The 19,641-nt window shown below is 40.5% G+C and overlaps 1 protein-coding gene across 1 annotated transcript in view; it reads left to right on the top strand.

The window, feature by feature from the left end:
* gphnb (gephyrin b) overlaps positions 1 to 19,254 on the top strand; it is a 62,714-nt gene extending 43,460 nt beyond the window's left edge. Inside the window, exons 11-25 of the mRNA XM_034240156.1 lie at positions 1,195 to 1,251; positions 3,863 to 3,905; positions 5,346 to 5,483; positions 8,737 to 8,829; positions 10,773 to 10,828; positions 11,250 to 11,369; positions 11,663 to 11,721; positions 12,222 to 12,375; positions 13,970 to 14,091; positions 14,212 to 14,299; positions 14,627 to 14,700; positions 14,941 to 15,008; positions 15,128 to 15,231; positions 16,124 to 16,220; positions 17,947 to 19,254. Of these exons, the coding sequence (XP_034096047.1) occupies positions 1,195 to 1,251; positions 3,863 to 3,905; positions 5,346 to 5,483; positions 8,737 to 8,829; positions 10,773 to 10,828; positions 11,250 to 11,369; positions 11,663 to 11,721; positions 12,222 to 12,375; positions 13,970 to 14,091; positions 14,212 to 14,299; positions 14,627 to 14,700; positions 14,941 to 15,008; positions 15,128 to 15,231; positions 16,124 to 16,220; positions 17,947 to 18,080 (1,407 nt within the window). The 3' untranslated portion in view covers positions 18,081 to 19,254. The remainder of the gene's footprint in view (positions 1 to 1,194; positions 1,252 to 3,862; positions 3,906 to 5,345; positions 5,484 to 8,736; positions 8,830 to 10,772; positions 10,829 to 11,249; positions 11,370 to 11,662; positions 11,722 to 12,221; positions 12,376 to 13,969; positions 14,092 to 14,211; positions 14,300 to 14,626; positions 14,701 to 14,940; positions 15,009 to 15,127; positions 15,232 to 16,123; positions 16,221 to 17,946) is intronic.
* The last annotated feature ends 387 nt before the right edge of the window (positions 19,255 to 19,641 follow it).

Genomic DNA, 19,641 nt, shown 5'->3' with positions numbered 1-19,641 from the left:
TTAAAAATGTAGTTGTCTTTTGCAGTTTTTTTTTGTATTAGAAAGGCACACTTTGTACGAAAATGTCCTAGCTGTCGAACGTTAGAATTCATATGTGCTTTTCAATGTCTGCAAGTTTGATCTGTGTCTTGCTGTAGCTGTATTTAGCTCCCTTAATCCCCACCTTTGTCCTTTTTCTGTCTCTTTTTTTCAACATACCTCTCTCTCTCTTTAAATGAGGGCTCTGCAGTTGTGCAACAAATCTCCTAGCAACCACAGCTGGTGCCATCATGGTGGTCCCCTAAATAGGCTATTTACAAACAAATACACTTCAATTACAGATAGCGGATGTAGAAGAAAATATAATATCAAACAAATATACTTTTTCCTGCCAAAGTGTGCTTCATTTAGGTTAAGAAAGTTGTTATTTAGGTTAACTGTGAGAAGTACATTATGTGTTACAGTGACACAGTAAACTGTCATGTCTTTAGTTATGTAGTGTTAGACTTTCTCTCCAACACAACCCCCTCCCCCTGCCTGAAATGACATTGGACTCTGACATAGTGATATCACTATGCAACACTTGCTGTTCTATTGGATACACGTCAACACGATGTGGCGGGACATCTCTAAGCTTTTGACCAATCAGACTAGGGTGAAAAATAAAAACCTTTTTGAACATTAATGCATGTAACCATGTCCCAGTAGTGGACAAAATACGAGCCTGAAAATGAGCATAACAGGGCCCCTTTCATTCTCTACCATGATTGGTGTTCTCTTCCAATCCAACATGACACTAGAGTCAGTTATTACAAAAATAGTACAGAAGTTATCGTCTTAAACAGTTGTATAATTCAAAATGTTTTTTTACAAATGCTCCCAGGGCCTCCAATATGGCTGTCACTGGGTGCCATATGCCAGCCGAGAGCCCACTGCGCTTTCTTTATCAGTTTCTCTCTCTTACTATCTCTTTCTATCCCTGCTGCTCCCTTCTCCTGCTAGGGTTCCCTGTCGTAGCGGATGTCTGTCTGTCTGTCTGTCTGTCTGTCTGTCTGTCTGTCTGTCTGTCTGTCTGTCTGTCTGTCTGTCTGTCTGTCTGTCTGTCTGTCTGTCTGTCTGTCTGTCTGTCTGTCTGTCTGTCTGTCTGTCTGTGGTGTTATGGTTTGCTGGGACAGATGCACTGATGCCTGTGATTCGATGCTTTATCTCCACTAGCTCCAGTGTAGGTTGGAGGGGCTTAAAGATGATCGCAGGAGGACCTTCAGCTCTCGAGTAACTATCCCGCCCCCCCTCCCCTCCTTGCCTTTCCCTCACCCTCCTCCGAGGAGCGCGCAAAACAAACGCCCCGCTCTCTGTGTCCCCCCCCCCCCCTTTCTCCCCTCCTCGCTTGCCTAGCTATCTCTCTAGCCCTCGCTCACTCTCTCTCTCTCTCTCTCTTTGTATATATCTTTCTATCTGTCTGTTGCCACATGTCTCTTTCTCGTCCTCTATCTGTCTGTCGTTCACTGTTTCTCTGTCCGGTCTGTTAGGAGTCCTCCTCTTTCCGTCTCCCACACACACTTTCCTGTCTCTTCTTGTTTCTCTGTCCGTCTCCCCTTCTCTCCCCCCATCTGTCTCTGTCTCTCCGGTTAACATGCTCTGCTTTCAGTAGCTATGTCTGGTGTGCTGGATGTCTGTTCAGTAGATGCCATCAGGCCGCTCGAGTGGTCTTTATTGTTTTTGTTCTTTTTCCTCCTGTGTTCCCTCCTTTCTGCTGTGTCTCGGCTCTGTAGTTTACTGAAGTCTGTCTAGTTCGTGCTTCCTGTTTTTGTTTCTTTTCTTTCCGGGCTGTGGGACCACGTCATGCTGATCCTCATCCTTCCACCCTCTGTCTCTCTCTCTCTGTTGTGGTCTTTCTTTCTCTCTGTCTCTCCATCCCTCCTCTTCCTCCACCATCCCACCCACCTTGCCTCATCTCCCATCTCCCACCCTCTCACTTCGGCTGTTTGGTGCCCAGTGGTGTCACAATGTTAGCTTAGTTAGTATGGCGGTGAGGGAGGGGAGAAGGAAGAAAGGGTTTTATGGCTGGGTGGGTGGGGTAGAGAGAACTTCACCTACACCATGGGTGTTTTGGTTCTCCATACACCGCACACCACCCACACCCAATGTGTGTGTTTCTGTGATGCAATAGTTGCAACAGTAAAAGTGAAAGACATGTGAGGGCAGACAGAAGTACAATAAGTTATGTTAATACAAAACCTCTGATAAAGGAAGTCAGGGCCTTTAGCATTCAAGAAGACAAAATCGTCCCGCTCACAATTGGGAAAAATAAATGTAAGTGTAAATATCCGCCATGATTATCTACAGACTTTAAAATGACGGCGTCAGAATTGATTGCTTTTTTTTACTATTTGGTGTACAATAAATCGTTTTATTCTCTGCCAATCTTAATGGTAACTTGCAACTTTTTATTCTCCTTCACTAAAGCTGAGCTTCCCAACAGCATGCTCCTACTGTAACTCAGGATCTGCTTCTAAGGAATTGTATATGGTTCAAGGTTCTTTATTGTCAAACTAACATAGCTACAGAGTAATTATGTCGTTGAAAAACACTATAATACAGATAAGCAGACAATATTAAAGTATATTATATTAAAAGTAGGCTAATACAAAAAAGAAAAATAGTTTTTTAAAAAGTGAGAACAAAAAAAAGTGGAATAGTGCAATATGGTAGTTGTAATAATGCTGTGTAGCATCTGTGATCAGCCCTATGTTTTCTATATGTACTATTGATACACGTCATTATATAGTACATACATCACTTTTTTGTCACCACTTAACTACCTTCAATATGAATATTAATAAGAGATTGAGAGCTAAATTGTTTAGAGTTTTGTGTTTTTTTATCTTGGCTACAAAACCAACATGGAAAATAAAGATACTTTGAACTTTGAATACCAATATCTTCTTTTTTTTTGTATTTAACTTTATTTCAGTTTTAGTTTCATTATACAAACATATTCACACTTTTGTTAACAGTTTTTGTTTTTTTCAAATAGCTGTATCTACAAAGCCAATACATACAAAGAAAACATGAAAGAAAATATTACAAATGGTAATAAATAGGTGGAAAAATATCCCAAAACCGTAACTAATACCTTTTGTATGAGCGGAGGAAACAGTTTCTGCTGAATATAATCTTCATTTTGAGATTGGCTAACATCAGATAAAGGTCATCCCATGGGTTACTTTTGTGGTATTGTTTTAATTGATGTGGCTAAGACATATAAGTTATAAACATTACCGACAACACATTAAAGTTAGTAGTGTCGAGATGCCTTTGGGAAGCTCAGCCCAGTTCTCGCCCCTCACTCTCCTCTCCACCTTGCTATAGATTACAGGAGGGAAAGCAGTAGTGCAGCTGTCAGGCCGCATCAGCGATCTCAGGAGAAACCGTCCTGCACCACATCTGAACAGCCACTATCTAAACTCAACACTACATCTCCACTACATTTGATATGTCACCGTAGCACAGTTAAACATCTGTTATGACCTTGTGTGATACGATATTGTCACTCTGTATGTTGTTGCCTTTGTCCGTATATTCCTTTTCTAATCTAATAGTGATATGAAATGTCAGTGCATTTATCAGTGTGAATATCACCTGTGATGTAGTGTACAGTAAGTGATAATAATTGTAACGCAGGAGATGCAGTCATCTCCCAACAACAGCAGGACAAAGTGCACAGTGTAGTGTGACACATGCTTCTGACTGTTGTATAAACAGCTTCTCATCTCAAGCATGTCAAACGTGCGGCCCGGTTTATCTTAAATTACCACTACCTCTGCTTTCTCTCTTTCCTTTTGTCCTTTGTCTCTTTCCAAATCACCCTCTCCATCTTTAGGTGCAGTCACGATGCAGCAGCAAAGAAAATATCCTAAGATCAAGTGAGTTCTAAGTTTCCAATGCTAAACCACTCCTGTGTGTTATCTTGTATGTCACAATGTGTGCTCTCAAACAAGCATAAATAGATTAAAAATGGATGTGATAATGCAAGCATGGTTTGTGTGTTTTGCCAGAGGTTGTTAAGCCTCATGTTGAGCATCAGAATATGCTGTGGAAGCGTAAGTGTATGTTTAAAGGAGAGAAATTGGGTCAAGGGAAATCAAAGCACAGCGTCTATTCTTCGCTGTGAGGCAGAGAGGCAGAGGGAGAGCAAGATACAGAGAGAAGGGGGGAGAGAGAGCAGATTACATATTAGTTACACCTTGCTTTGTTCCTTTGGAATTATTAGAGAGGTATTATTAGGCCAACATGGCTGCTAACGAGCACCTCTATCATCCTGCTGGTTCCACACATTCTGCAAACAAACAGGACTATCTCTTCGCCAAGCTCTCCCCATGGTGTTTCAGTTGTGTAATTGCACACATGCACTGGAGGAATACATGAAGCCATATATTTATTTCTAAATGTGTTTGTTTTGCATGTGTGCATTATCATATCCCTTCAAATTCGACCTCTGCTGCAGACGCCAACCCAATGCGCCCAAATCAGTTCTAATCTCTTAGTAGATTTTTTAAAACTTTTTTGTAGCTCTTGGGCCAAAAGAAAATTCTTAAAATATAGATTCTGTCTTCAGAGATAGTTGAGTGGTTCAGTTCCTTGCCTTTGGAGGCTGCACTGTCTCTGGATTGATTCCCTGCAGAGTTCCCTCCCTCCGCTCTATCTTTCTCTTAACTTTCAAACCGTCTTATTTAAGAATTAAAATGCTTAAAGGGGGAGCCTCCGTGTTCTCTGATTTAGACTGGGCTTTTTCATTTCAAAGCTTGGGTCTGGAGCTATGTCTGAAATCATTCGGTTTTCTACCGAATACACTACATTTAGACTTCTTATCCAAATGTGTGTGTATATGTGTAAATGTTGACACACTTTAGTGTCCTTAAAATAAAACCTAATGTCCATAGCGTGTGCATTAGTTTTATCCAAACCTGCAAATGATTGGGAACAATGATAAATTGAAGTTTAAGTAAACTATGGAATGTCTTTCTCTGTATTATTGCGCTGAAGATAATTAAAACTTTGTCATATGTCAGTGGATACGTTTCTTTCAATTCCAGTACATCAAATATATTTTCGAGGTAATTTGGAAGCAATCTTGGTCAACACTATTTCAGATGCCCGATATTAAAAATGTAATGTGCTTAAAAAAAGAATATAAGTTTATATTCTGTGATCAGATTTTCTCAAATATTGATATCCTCCCAATATATGTGAGGGTCTACACACTGTACTGCATGTTTATGTTGAATGTGAGTCATTTTGAACAGTTATAATGTTCTTGTTTTGTGATTTTTTGACAGTGTGTGTAATGTCTCCTGTCTCCCCAGGTCACAGTGCAGTGGACATCACCAAGGTGGCCCGGAGGCACCGCATGTCCCCCTTCCCCCTCACCTCCATGGACAAGGCCTTCATCACTGTGCTGGAGATGACCGCCGTCCTGGGCACTGAGATCATCAACTACAGAGGTGAGGAGGACAGTTTTACGTCTTAAATAGTTCACCTGCCCGGTGGCATTTCCAGTTCCCTTTCCCATGATGTCTGCTGACAGCAGCCGCTCAGCATGCTGGGATGTCGATGTGTCGCACCTTTCAGATGGATGCAGCAACACACAGCAGTCTGCATGCCTTGGTGTCACTCACACTGACAGCAAAATGCTCGCACACATAACTGTTCTTGCCAACCTTGAGACCTCAGAAACCGGGAGTATTTCAAAACCACCGCGGGGGGGGGGGGGGGGGGGTGCTAGTGGATCATCGCCGGAGCTGTATTAGATTAACATTAACATGCTTATTATAGTGGTAAGTGCACTGCCTTGCGGCCTGTAGCACCTTCCTTGATGGAGCAAGCATATGTGTGGGATGGACTGGAAAGGAGTGAGCGGAGGGTCGATTCTTGTTCAGTTTTCTGTGACAATCTTCCTCACCCTCTCAGACTTTCAGTTGCGCGCGCTGCTAAAGAGACGCGCTACCATGGAAACCAAACAATGGTGTAGCTGTATTAAAGTCCGAGTGGAAACAGTCCTGAGTAAATCTGATTTTGTCAGAAATCGGGAGAAATGCGGGAGAAATATGACCCCGGGAGGAAACCGGGAGAGGGCAATGAAATCGGGAGTCTCCCGCGAAAATCGGGAGGGTTGGCAAGTATGCACATAACTGTTCTTGGCTACACGGCTAATAAAATGCAACCAATTCCTTATGATTCATATTTTGTTTGCATTTGCTGCTGTACAACATTAACAAGACTATTTTAAATGCTGCATTGGGCGTCTCTTCGTTGTTTTCTTTTGTTGAGAAAGTTCATGGAACAGAGTGTTTGTCACTTTAATGCTGCTTTGATATAAATCTTGTATGTCGCATTTAGTGACAAACTAAACATAAATGATACAACATACTACAGTAAGCATTTAATTTTTTGTTTTGTTTTAGTGTGAGTCTGCAATTGTTCTGTTTTAGTTCACTGTCATCCAGTTTGGAAAGGGAAATAGAAAGATATCTGATTTACACATATTGGTATGCTTTGTGATCACACAGGTTTGTTGTAGGTTAACATTTGTTTATGTTTGCTCTTATGATAATCCACAGGTTTCCTTAATTAGTCATTTTAACACACAATAAAATGTGCATTGCAGCCACTTCACACTCAACATACATACAACAAATGTAACTAGAATAGAATGAAGTGACAGAAAATAGAAACAATATACAGTCATTTATAGCCTCATTCAAGATTGAATTCATTGCTTAATGTATCTCTGTAGGTATATTCTGTTTTATGAATTGCATGTCTAAACAGATACAAACATACACACAGAAGTTAGTTTAGCCCCCGTGGGTCTCGTCAGCCTTCTGGCAGCGTGGCCTCAGTGACACAGAGCCAGGCTGAGGGCCAGAGGGGGAGACACACACTCTTTAATTCATCTCAGAAGAAGGGGTAGCACAGATTGGGGGCACGAACACCCTGCGGCGGCACACATGACGTCTAGATCAATGATGGTAGAAGGAACTCTCTTTCTTCTCCCGGGTGTAAAGTGATATTTCATGTTCCTTGAGAGGGGAGGGAGTTGTAGGATTTGCAGGAGCACAGCTGGGAGGAGGGCAGTGGGGAGAGGAGGAGAGGAAGATGGGATATGAGAGATTAAATATTTAGAGAGACAACAGCTGGAGCAGCTCCCCTGCTGGATTTAGAGAGGTGTGCATGGATGTGTGCTTGGGAGTGTGTGCATGTTTATACATGTATTGGTGCTTAAGCTGCTTTTTTGCATTTAACATATCTCTTATTACATCATCACAATGTTCTTTTACATATATTATTCAGCATTGAATGCCACTCTTTTACTGTTTCTTCAGGAGGTTTTGTTAGGTAGAGTATTATAATGAAAGAACAATAACACAGTTTAATGCTAAATACCTCAAATCTGTACTCCAGTCACATAAAACATTTATATTTCTTGGAAATACACTTTAATTTTCTTAACGAAAACAAGAATAGAAGATTAATACCACTCTCATGTCTGTACACTAAATGCAAAACCACCATCAGCAGGTACTTTTAGGCTGGAAATGGGCAATAAGCATATTTCCCAAAATGTGTGTGTGCCGGTTCATTACATTACATGTCACTTGTTAGACGCTTTTATCCAAAGCGACTTACATACTCAACACTGTGAAGTGTCTTGCCCAGGGACACAACGGCATGCTGACTGCAGTGGGGTTTGAACCTGTGACCCCCTGATCCGAACACCAACGCACAACCCACTGCACCACACGCCTCCCTCGTTCACATGCATATATTTTCACAGTCTTCTAAAATGTCATATTGTTTTTACCAGCATGTTATTTGGAGGAGTTATGTCACAAAACCGATAGATGTATTTACCGTTATGTAACCCTTTTAAAACCCGTGGCCTTCTTCATGTGATGTTTCTCAAAGCATCTGATCAAACACACATTTCAGCTTCAGTAAAACCTCTGTTCTATTTTTATTCAATCCTCTGCTTCAACACACTGGTTTGAACACGTTGTTTGAACAGCAGCTTGGACGGAGTAGCTCGAAAATACACACAGGTGAAATGCTGTTGACTTAAAAAAAACAAGCTGTGAGGATTGGACACAAATAGTCACGTGTGTCTTCTTCTACAACGTCGATATATCATTTACAACCACTCGTTATGACTGTCTTTGACATGATGTGTGTATGCATGTGTGTGGGTGTACATGCATATTATTTTCATTGATATCAAAGCTTAGATCTCCATATTAACTCCCACATAATCATAGCATAAAGGCGCTGAAAATGCTATATATAGCCACATAGCAGCTTAAGGTATTTCTAGTGCCAGGATTTCTCTCCTCCACCCACTCTGCCTCTGTTTTCTCCATCTTTCTCTCCTTCCTTCCCTCACTCTCTCTGAGCTACTGTCTATATGCAGAGTCTCTGTTCTGCCTACACAGGTGTTCTTAAGTTGTCTGGCTTTTTTTTGGATTTGGATAGCAGCACTTGTTGTATATGAATTAGTGACGCTGAAACAGAAATGGGGTGTGTGTGTGTCCCACTCTGTCTCTCTTAAAACACACACACACACCTCTGGCACATATGCCACTCTGTATCTCGATCTGACTCAGAAGCACGGTCCCAGCTTCTCCTCCCCTTCTCATACTCATGATCCCCCCCTTCTCCCCCCTCTCCCCCCTCTCCCCCCCTCTCCCCCCTCTCCCACAGATGGGATGGGTCGAGTCCTGGCTCAGGACGTTTATGCCAAAGACAACCTGCCACCCTTTCCTGCCTCTGTCAAGGATGGTTATGCTGTGAGAGGTAAGAACCGTATGTCTTGTGCCAGCTGATTTGAAATATGTCCCCGTCAGTCTCAGATTTGGCTTTGGGGTCAGTTCTGCTGAAATAATGTAGACCAAGATGTGCTGATACTAGCGGTTTTTACTAGCAGTCTCGGTTAGCCAGAAAATCTGCCTGGAATTTCAAATCTTTAGAAATTGCCCCGCCACAAACAAATGTAGTCTTTTTTTTTTATTTCAGAATCGAAATAATAATTAGTTTTATTGCCAAAGAAGGTTTTCACATACAATACATTTATATGTAAAGCACTTTAAGGGCCGTAAAAATAAATAAAGTAAATGAAGTCTGTCAATACATTTGCTTTGGTGTGCAATAGATATAGAGTAAAATAAATGAAAATCAGAGAAAATATAAAAATGTATATTCTATATCTGTTGTAAAAACTATTATAAATCCTTTTTTTCTTATAAGTAAATAAAATATACAGATTGTTGTGATGATGTCCTGCTCATTTGATTCAATGACGGTTCTCTAAATTCAAATATAAAACACAATGTTTCATTCAACAATAAGCCGTTTTAAGGTATTTTTAATGCCTAATTAACTGGAGAAAAAACACATTGGAACCAAATATGTTTAATCTTGTCTTGTTATATTGTAAATGTACTAGTGTACGCTGAAACTTAACACACCACTGAAATACATGTGGGTCCATCGCACTAGATCTAATGAAGAAAACAATTTCACTTAAGGATAATAGAGGGTAGCATGAAACACGGTCCTGACATGTGACCTAACACTCAATGTACCAATCACTGGTGAACCTAATCCAGCTTCAGCTTCTTCAGAAGTAACAACATAGATAAAGCTGGAGAACTACCCAGGCCAGTGTCTCTCCTCCTGTACAAATGCACTGATGGTGCTGGTTAGAGAGGAGCAGGACACAGTGGAGAACTGCCTCAGGAGCCTGTGAGGGCCAACGTGAGCTGAGGGAAGAATAAGGCATTGCATTGTGGGACATGGAGGGGGCTGTCCTCCATAGCTGCCAGGTGGAGATAAGTGGCAAGAGAGACAGGGTTTTTTCATGTAGCGTCGTCCAGTCATAGTTGAATTTGTACAGTTGCTGAGCTTCCTTAAAGCATCGAGGGCCTGTTAACCTGGAGAGCAGGGTGGCCGCTTGCTAGCTCCAGGCAGCTCAAAAACTCTTGCATGTAACATCTGCTCTTGGCTCTTGCTGATGGAGGAGCAGAGCACCACAGGTCTCTCTGGATGAAATGAATCTTGTCCTAAGGGCCTGGCGCCTGCCGAGGCTTACATGTGTAGATTTAAGAGATTTTAGAGCCTAGGCTTTGTGTGCGGAAGGACCCAATAACCTAGTAGTTTCACCAGAGCACAGTATTTTTTTCTCAACCCCCAGATCTGGATATATGAGTTGGAAAACCCTCATTTAGATTGTGCCAATTTCTGAAAAATCACAAAAATAACAGATTTTGTTTGCCCACTTGGTCTTTCCAAGTGTTTCACAAGGGAAACAGTGCGAGACTTGTATTTCATTACCATTGTGGAAGCATGTAATCCTATATTCATGTCACATGTTTCACTCTCCATGGACATTTCGCAATATTTAGGAGTAATTTAAGTTTGAATTGTGTTTTTAGTGTTTCATCATAAGTTTTCATTCTTGTTCCTGTGCGTTTGGTCTGTAAAAGAGCAGAACAAATGAAGGAAAGGAATTTAATAAAAAGTGCATAATGCAAAGGTTCTGTGATCTTCAAGCATTGACATTACTGTGTGTATTTCCATTATTATGTTTAATTAAACAACATCAAATGTCTCTCTCCGATTTGTTCATTCTTTTTCCCACTGAAATAAAATGACTCAACTAAATGGCACACTCCTACACACACACACACGTTTTCAGCTGTACCTGTGTGTAATGCTATTAAATCTTTCTTTTATTTTAGCGGCTGACGGCCCAGGCGACCGCTTCATCATCGGAGAGTCCCAAGCTGGAGAGCAGGTCCGCGCCCACGTTGACACTTTAGACACACATGCTTTCTCTAGCTCACAAAAAAGTCCAACAAACACACACACACACAGTCCCTGTCACGCAAACACCCACACAACCTGTGAATGAAAATAAAGTACTTCACTTTTGTCCTTCACCTCACGCCTTGGCCGGCTGTAATTGCTCACCAGTGTGTTCCCTTAGCAGAGATGAAAAGCCCTTTGCCCCAAAGCGTGGCAAAAAAAGTAAAAGTCCTGCCAAACTATAAAACAGATTAAACCTCTGAGGCAGGCTACAGAGATTTATTGACTACCTCCACCTCTCATATTGAAGGAAATCAGAACACATGCAAACACATACTTCAAAAAATGAAATGATATGCTACTTAAGTTAAAGGATAAACCATAATGCTTTGTTCTGTGTCTCTCTGCAGCCCACCCACACAGTGATGCCCGGCCAGGTGATGAGGGTGACGACGGGGGCCCCCATCCCATGCGGGGCCGACGCTGTAGTGCAGGTGGAAGACACCGAGCTGCTCCGCGAGTCTGAAGACGTGAGTCTGACTTCTGCTCTTTCCTCCAATGAAGAGGCAGGAAGACGCCCAAATTGTGGTTAATGCAGCCCATCATAAAGGGCATCACTGGCTTGTGTTTTACATTCACCAACAAATGCGGATACTATTTAGAGTCTATACCAATGCCATAGCAGCTGAAAATGGATTATAGTAGTTGTAGATGTCACTGAGAATAGGTTAAGCCCAAAGATTAGCACAATACACAATGCATTTGGGTTTGTATAGTTGGTTGTGTTCCTTTTGATAGATCTGATGGCTGGTTTGTCTTTCAGGGCACAGAAGAGTTGGAAGTACGAATCCTCGTCCAGGCTCGCCCGGGGCAGGACATCAGGTCAGTGTGTTATTGTGTTGGTTAGTATTGTTAAGTGCCTCTTATAAGAAGCACTTTCATACTGAAAAATGGAGATTATATTAGATGTTTTCATATATGATCATTAGGATTTTATAAAAATATATACCTAAAGGAACCCACAAAGATATATTGTGTCTATCGATTGATCGACCCGTTTTACTTTTAATTCTTGGAGAAACCGCAGTTTTTTCTGAATGTTCCACAGTGAACAAAGAATAAAAAATGGATAAAAGTCCCGATTAGTTGACCTACAGTAAATGGGGACCATGTTTAACAAAAGAAAGGCAACAACTCGAAAGCATTCAACACTGGATATGAAATGTAGTTGCTAATGGTCCTTTTGTAGGGTCAAATCCACTACATGTCTCCAGAATTGTATTTATGTTACATTTTACTAATAATACATGTTTTAACATAATGCATTCTTTCTTTCTCTCTCTCTTTTCCTCTAAACGATCCACTTTGCTTCCTTGTTATAGGCCCATTGGTCATGACATTAAGCGGGGGGAGTGTGTGCTTGCAAAGGGAACCCACATGGGCCCGTCTGAGATTGGTCTCCTTGCCACTGTGGGAGTCACAGAGGTGGAGGTGCAGAAATTCCCCGTGGTGGCCGTCATGTCCACAGGAAATGAGGTAAGAGGGTTAGGAGAAACGTGCATGTTTTCGTCTTGAAATGTTCAATTCAGGAAATGTTACGCCTTGGCACTCACACACTGTATCTGTATTTGCCAAAAAGCTTCAGCCTCAGCTTCTAAAGGTAACTCCAACGTGCCATCTTCTCTGACAGCACACCTCGTTCATATTTATGCACAATCAACATTGTTTGCTTTGACTGCGGACACCAGAACAACATTCAGAGCTGAATGCGCACTCAGCCGATTCATGTGTGCTTTCAGTTGTGAACGATGTGTTTATCTGTGACCAGGTGGTTTCGCTGGGATCATATTTGTGCATTCTCTGTTTGACTGATGGTGCAGTTTAAATTTCATTGGGTGTGTAACCTTCATGGAGATCCTCAGCAGACTCTAGATACCCATAACACCTTGTTCTCGGCACTGTGCAGATATGTCTGAATTGTGTAATCAGTCGTGAGTCACCTACTCCATGGCCACATTCCAAATATGAAGTGCTATTGTCCTCAACTCCCCTTCCTTGAGCAAGTCTGATTATATAGAGGATGTGTCTTGCATTAACACTCTACCTGCAGCAATGTTAAATTGACCATGTCGAATTTGGGTGAAACTGAATATCTGTGCAGAGCTGGCATTTACAACTGAAAGTATGCAGCTTGTCTGCCCATAAAGCCACTGTGAACCTGCTGAACTAGATGCATGTTCATTTGTGGTGTTGCTTTTCTTTAATATCTGTAATATTGAGCAATGCTTGTTTTCCTTTTCCTCAAACAAACGGCAAGTTCAGATTTGTAGTTCTACCGTGTAAAGTAGGGAGGTCAAAATGTATGAATGCAAATAAAGGACATACATTATGCTATTACATATCACACTGTAATGCAGTTGTTCCTACAAAGGCTGCAAATCATTGATTTAGCATTTTCTTTTCTTGGATTTGTCTGAATGTAAGGCTGCAACTTGTGATTATTTTCAATATTCATTCCATGTTTATAATCAATTGATTCTTTTTTTTACAATTAATCGATTAGTCACTGGTAAAATATGATACAAAACAGTAGAAATTATCCACCACTAAGTTCCCAGAGCCAAGGGAACATCTGCAAAGTAATTATTATCTTGTAAGAAGTTCAAAATCCATCTGAAAAGCCAGATGCAGAATCATCAATCAATGGCCTTTTTTTATTAATAATATAACAATTAACTAATTGTCAAAATGAATGCCGATTAATTTTCTGTTAATCGACTAATCGATTAATTATTCCAGCACTATCTAAAAGCACAAGCTACACCGAATGATCCTTTGAAACTTCACACTGGCACTTTCTGGAAATCACTTTATTGTCCAAGTGCCAAGTACTAGCTAAATATAGTAATACTATAATAGAAGGGATGTTTGCCAACAAGAGTTTAAACCTCCCTGTCTAGCTGAATCATTTTGTCTACGCCCCTCAGACTCGCTGCCACCAAAAGAGATAAAAATAATTTCCTGAATAATGATAAAGCCAAATATACTTACAATGACCCTAAAAGAGGACGGATGTTGAATGTATAAGTAGTGTTTCTAATGTTTAATTCCTCCCCATGTGTCCTGGTAGCTGCTGAACCCAGAAGACGACCTCCATCCTGGGAAGATCAGGGACAGCAACCGCTCCACCCTGCTGGCCACCATCCAGGAGCACGGCTACCCCACCATCAACCTGGGCATCGTGGGAGACAAGTACGCCTTCATGTTCCTACTACACTTGTTATTATAGTGTTCATCAGTCTCCTATACGTCGTCCACAACTAGTTCTCTATTTGGTTGTTAGCATAAGTGTGTGTGTGTGTGTTTTTGCAGCCCCGATGACCTTCTCAACGCTCTGAATGAAGGCATCAGCCGTGCTGATGTCATCATCACCTCAGGAGGAGTGTCCATGGGAGAGAAGGTGTGATGGCACTGCAAATATTTTATCATGACGCTGTCTTTTACTGACACCTTGTGGTGAGAGGGGGAAACAACAGCCTTTATTTCAAATTGTAAAAAACAACCAAAACTCAAATATATTTTCTTGGGTTGACTTATTTATGAGATTGATACGGTAACAATAATACACTCCCATTGTATGTAACTTAATTTGTATCTAGTTGATTATGTTCATATCCAGTATCCACAAAAATCGCAAATAATTTTAAATATATGTTTTTTTTCCCCCATGTTTTTATGTATGACTCTTTTGTGTTGTTAAACATTTGTATTTTCAATGTCCTTTTAGGACTATCTTAAGCAGGTGCTGGATATTGATCTACATGCTCAGATCCATTTTGGTCGTGTTTTCATGAAACCAGGGTAAGGAAATTAAATAAACGTTATACTCATGCAGCACAACAGTTATCACGTGCTTAACAGGGAATTCAAATTGACATTTCAGATGTAGATTTTTACAGCACTGGAATCAAAACATGTTAATATTTAAAAATGAAATTGTAATTTTTCAAGTTAAACAATGTGAGACACTGAGGAATTGATGCAAGATTTGTTATAATGGTTTAAATCAAAAATAATCACATGTTTATTTTTCTTTTTCAGTTTACCAACAACATTTGCCACCATGGACATGGACGGTGCTCGCAAACTAATCTTTGCCCTCCCAGGTAGTGTGTGAAGTTGAGAGAAAGAGAGATTCAGTCCACTGTTTCTGAAGAGGTGTCACTCATATATTTCTCTCCCTCTTCTCTCCTGTTGCGTCCTCTCTCTGTCCGTCCGTTCGTCCTAGGAAACCCCGTGTCCGCTGTTGTCACCTGTAATCTTTTTGTCATCCCTGCCTTGAGGAAGATGCAGGGCATTTTGGACCCTAGGCCAACCATCATCAAAGCGAGGGTAGGATGCACAGGGAAACCAGGGAAGCCGGGCTCTCTGGCCGAGACACAAAATGTCAAAGTTCACCATCTGTTGAGGCACTGCTGGTGGAAGAAGAGGGTTTTCTGTTTAACCATGAAACATGACAACGGTCAAGAAAGGAACAACCTGCAACAGAGAGGAAACATTAAATATGGGAACATTACAATTATATTTGCACTAAGGTTTCAGGGTGAATCATTCCAGTACACTGCATCCTGACTCATGATTTGATACTAATTTCATCAACCGCTTGATACATATTTATGACAACTGAAGGAACTAAACACGCCTCGCACTGACCTAAAGGCCTGCTCCCTGGTCATGAATATGCATAAGTGTAAAGAAAGAAACTAATAATATCAGACAGACTGAACAGCCACAGCTTGTGTCCCAAACTAGCGTCATCAAGTGAGAGGTCTGGTTCCCTGCCATCATGGGTGCTGTCCAGAGAGCTGTGCTACATCATTTGCTGTTATAAAGCAGTTAGAAATCAACTTGAATGCATTACTGCCACTTAGTGGGGGGAGCGATGGCCTGGAAGCACAGATGTAGCCAGATCCTTTCCCTCAGCTGATGGCATCATACCCAAATTGAATAGTAATCCAGAAAAATCCTTTACCTTTGCCAAATAAGTTGGGACAGTTGTCACTGCTACTACTGGATTCTAGAAAATTAGCATATAGTAATTAAAACAAATAAAACACAACAATCAAAATGTTGGTACTGAAATGAAAATCACTAAAAAAAAGAAAATGTAGCATACATTTCTACACTACATTACATTTATTTCAATTACAGACAGTACCGACGGGGATGAATATGACTTATTGACATGCATCATTATAATTGACGTTGTTTGTTTTCTCTCTAGTTGTCTTGTGATGTGAAGTTAGACCCTCGCCCTGAATACCACCGCTGCATTCTGACATGGCATCACCAGGAGCCTCTGCCGTGGGCACAGAGCACAGGTACCTCAACCACAGCAGGTACCAATTATGTTGGAACGCCTCACTTCTGGATCAGGCTTATACGGTTCACTAACTTGGTTGCATAACTGTTAATGTAGTGCTTCGTGCCAAGCAAACAATCCAAGGTTAGAATAGTTTAAAAAACCTGTTAGCTGGATGAAATATGTGGTTCTGATGGCTGATCAGAATTCTTAATATGGGGTGGTGCATATACAGTTGCAAGAAAAAGTATGTGAACGCTTTGGAATTACCTGGAATTCTGCATAAGTTGGTCATAAAATGTGTTCTGATCTTCATCTAAGTCACAACAATAGACAAACACAGTCTGCTTAAACTAATACCACACAAACAATTATATGTGTTCATGTTTTTATTGAACACACCATGTAAACATTCACAGTGCAGGGTGGAAAAAGTATGTGAACCCCTAGGCTAAAGACTTCTTCAAGAGCTAATTGGAGTCAGGAGTCAGCCAACCTGGAGTCCAATCAATGAGACGAGATTGGAGGTGTTGGTTAAAGCTGCCCTGCCCTATAAAAAATACACACCAGTTTTGAATTAGCTATTCTTAAGAAGCATTGCCAGATGTGAACCATGCCTCGCACAAAAGAGCTCTCAGAAGACCTACGATTAAGAATTGTTGACTTGCATAAAGCTGGAAAGGGTTAGAAAAGTATCTCTAAAAGCCTTGATGTTCATCAGTCCACGGAAAGACAAATTGTCTATAAATGGAGAAAGTTCAGCACTGTTGCTACTCTCCCTAGGAGTGGCCGTCCTGTAAAGATGACTGCAAGAGCACAGCGCAGAATGCTCAATGAGGTGAAGAAGAATCCTAGAGTGTCAGCTAGAGACTTAAAGAAATCTCTGGCACATGCTAACATCTCTGTTGACGAATCTACGATACGTAAAACACTGAACAAGAATGGAGTTCATGGGAGGACACCACGGAGGAAGCCACTGCTGTCCAGAAAAAACATTGCTGCACGTTTGAAGTTTGCAAAAGAGCACCTGGATGTTCCACAGCACTACTGGCCAAATATTCTGTGGACAGATGAAACCAAAGTTGAGTTGTTTGGAAGGAACACACAACGCTATGTGTGGAGAATCCAAAGGGTTCACGTACTTTTTCTTGCAACTGTAACTATGGAAAGAAAACTAAGGCATTCCTAATTTAGGTAAATATGCAAACCAACAGGCAATAACTGACGAATGGCATGCCTAGCTTGAAGAACACCTTATATTAAGCAAGGCTTTCTATTTCCCGTTTTGTTAACTATAAGTCCCAAAAATACTCAATATTACAAAAAATACATTCACTGAACTGTAGTTTCTTCATTACACGAGCCTCAAGTTTTTTTCCATGCAAATATGTTGTGTATTTTCTTTGTATGAAAAGTTATGTTAAAAGTTCTAACTTTAGTTATAATGACCGATGCAACTTCAGAGAGTCTTCTTTGGGGCAGAAATAATAAAATGTATATAGACACTGTAAGTATTTGTTTATATTGTTTTATAGGTTTCCTGCATTTACAGATTAGAGCACTTGGCCTTGGTAGTTTCTTTATGTTTGCAGTTATACATTGACGGATGGAGAAACTGTCAAACTGCAAAAGTTGATCAAATGTGTGACCATATTAAACATGTCAGTATGATAGGATTAAACACAAAAATACAAATGTATTTTATGGGTCCTGCTATAAAGTCTTCTGTTGTCTCTCTGCTGCAGGGAACCAGGTGAGCAGCAGGCTGATGAGCATGCGCAGTGCTAACGGGCTCCTGATGCTACCTCCAAAAACAGAGCAATACGTGGAGCTGCACAAGGGCGAGGTGGTTGACGTCATGGTCATCGGCCGGCTATGATGTCATCACAGAGGGACGGAGCGTCGGCGTCATATAACGAGGGTTGGAATGGGTGGTTCACGGTGCATGTCCACATATCATTGACTATTCTGTAATATGCAACGGCACAGCTAGTTTTTATTGATTTGGATAACGTTGAGGTATAGTCAACATCTTGATCACAACCTAGATACATATGAAAAAATTAATTTAAAAAAGATTATAGTATTTCAAACAAAGAAAATATAACTTTTAATGAAAAAATCTAATTATAAAAAGAGATTTATTCTGTAATATATTATTATGATTATTCTTATTATTATTATCATTATTCTTCTTATTATCATTATTATATTAAGGCAACTTCGTTCCTTTCATTGCAATTGCTTTGTGTGTTCAATGCTAGACCTTATCTATAGCAGTAGCATTTTAATAGACAGCTGTAGGTGCCTGCCAGGACAAAAAAAGAAAATTATTATTTTCTCATCTTTAGTGGAAAAAAATAATCTGTTTTTTGAAAATGACGAAAACATTGAGGAAGACTCCAGATTTCCCACGGTGCTCAGCTAAAAGGAAGAGGGGGCACATCAAGACCACTTCCTCTTTTGAGCGCCTATCAAGGTGACACTTCTGTTTTTCTCTCATTAGTATGCATCATATTGGCTTCACAAAGAGCTTTGCTTGTTGTTTATCTTGTGAGTCTTGTTTATGTGCGCAGTGCCAAATGCCTGGGCAGGGAAGAGGTGATGTTGGGATGGGGAGGTGGGGGGGGCACACCCCAGTCTGCCCAGACCCTGAAGCTTCCTTATATTCACGGTGACCGGGTGTAAACCCTGCCCTAACCCCCCCCCAGGGGCAGGCTTAACCTGGGAAAAATAATCTTTTATTTGATCAAATATTTAAGAATAAAAAATGAAAGAAAAGAAACAGCTTCTTTAAGTGCTGACAGCCTTTTTAACCAACTTCACAAAAAATGTACAGAAAAAAGAGAACCATATTGTACAGATATATGTGACCAGCACTCCTAAGGAAATTATTAAGCAATGAGGAGACATTGAACAACGCTGTACTATAACATTTTCTGTAATGATATGAAACTGATGAAAGAGACTAAGATAATAAAAATCCTTGATCATTATGTAAAAAAGTTCTTGTTGGTTTTCCTTTTTTAATAAAATATATCGAAAGAAAAAAATAGTGATTTTCTTCTTTGGTACTAAGTTTGATAGCCTGAGGTTAGAGAAAGTCTGTGAATTATGATTGAGTAATGGTCTTAAATTCCTTACACACTGTTTTCAAGGTCCATGTGGAGTCAGTTCCCAATGTGCTTAACTGCATTAACGTTTTCCCTCCTTTGCATTGGTGGAAAGAAATGTAACTACTATAGTTTGTATTCATAAAATGTTGAGGTACTTGACATGAATATTTCCATTTTATGCAACATTATATCTCTAGTTGTTTATTTTTCGAAGGGAAATTGTGTACTTTCTACTCCACCACATTTATTTAAAAGGGAATTTTATTTTTCTTGACTTTTTACAAAAAGCAGGGTCAGGTTTGGTTCCTTGTCCTGTTTTGGGTT

This window comes from Gymnodraco acuticeps, unplaced genomic scaffold, assembly GCF_902827175.1.
Source record: "Gymnodraco acuticeps unplaced genomic scaffold, fGymAcu1.1, whole genome shotgun sequence".
Taxonomy (NCBI): domain Eukaryota; kingdom Metazoa; phylum Chordata; class Actinopteri; order Perciformes; family Bathydraconidae; genus Gymnodraco; species Gymnodraco acuticeps.
This window is presented reverse-complemented; position numbering and strand designations above follow the sequence as displayed.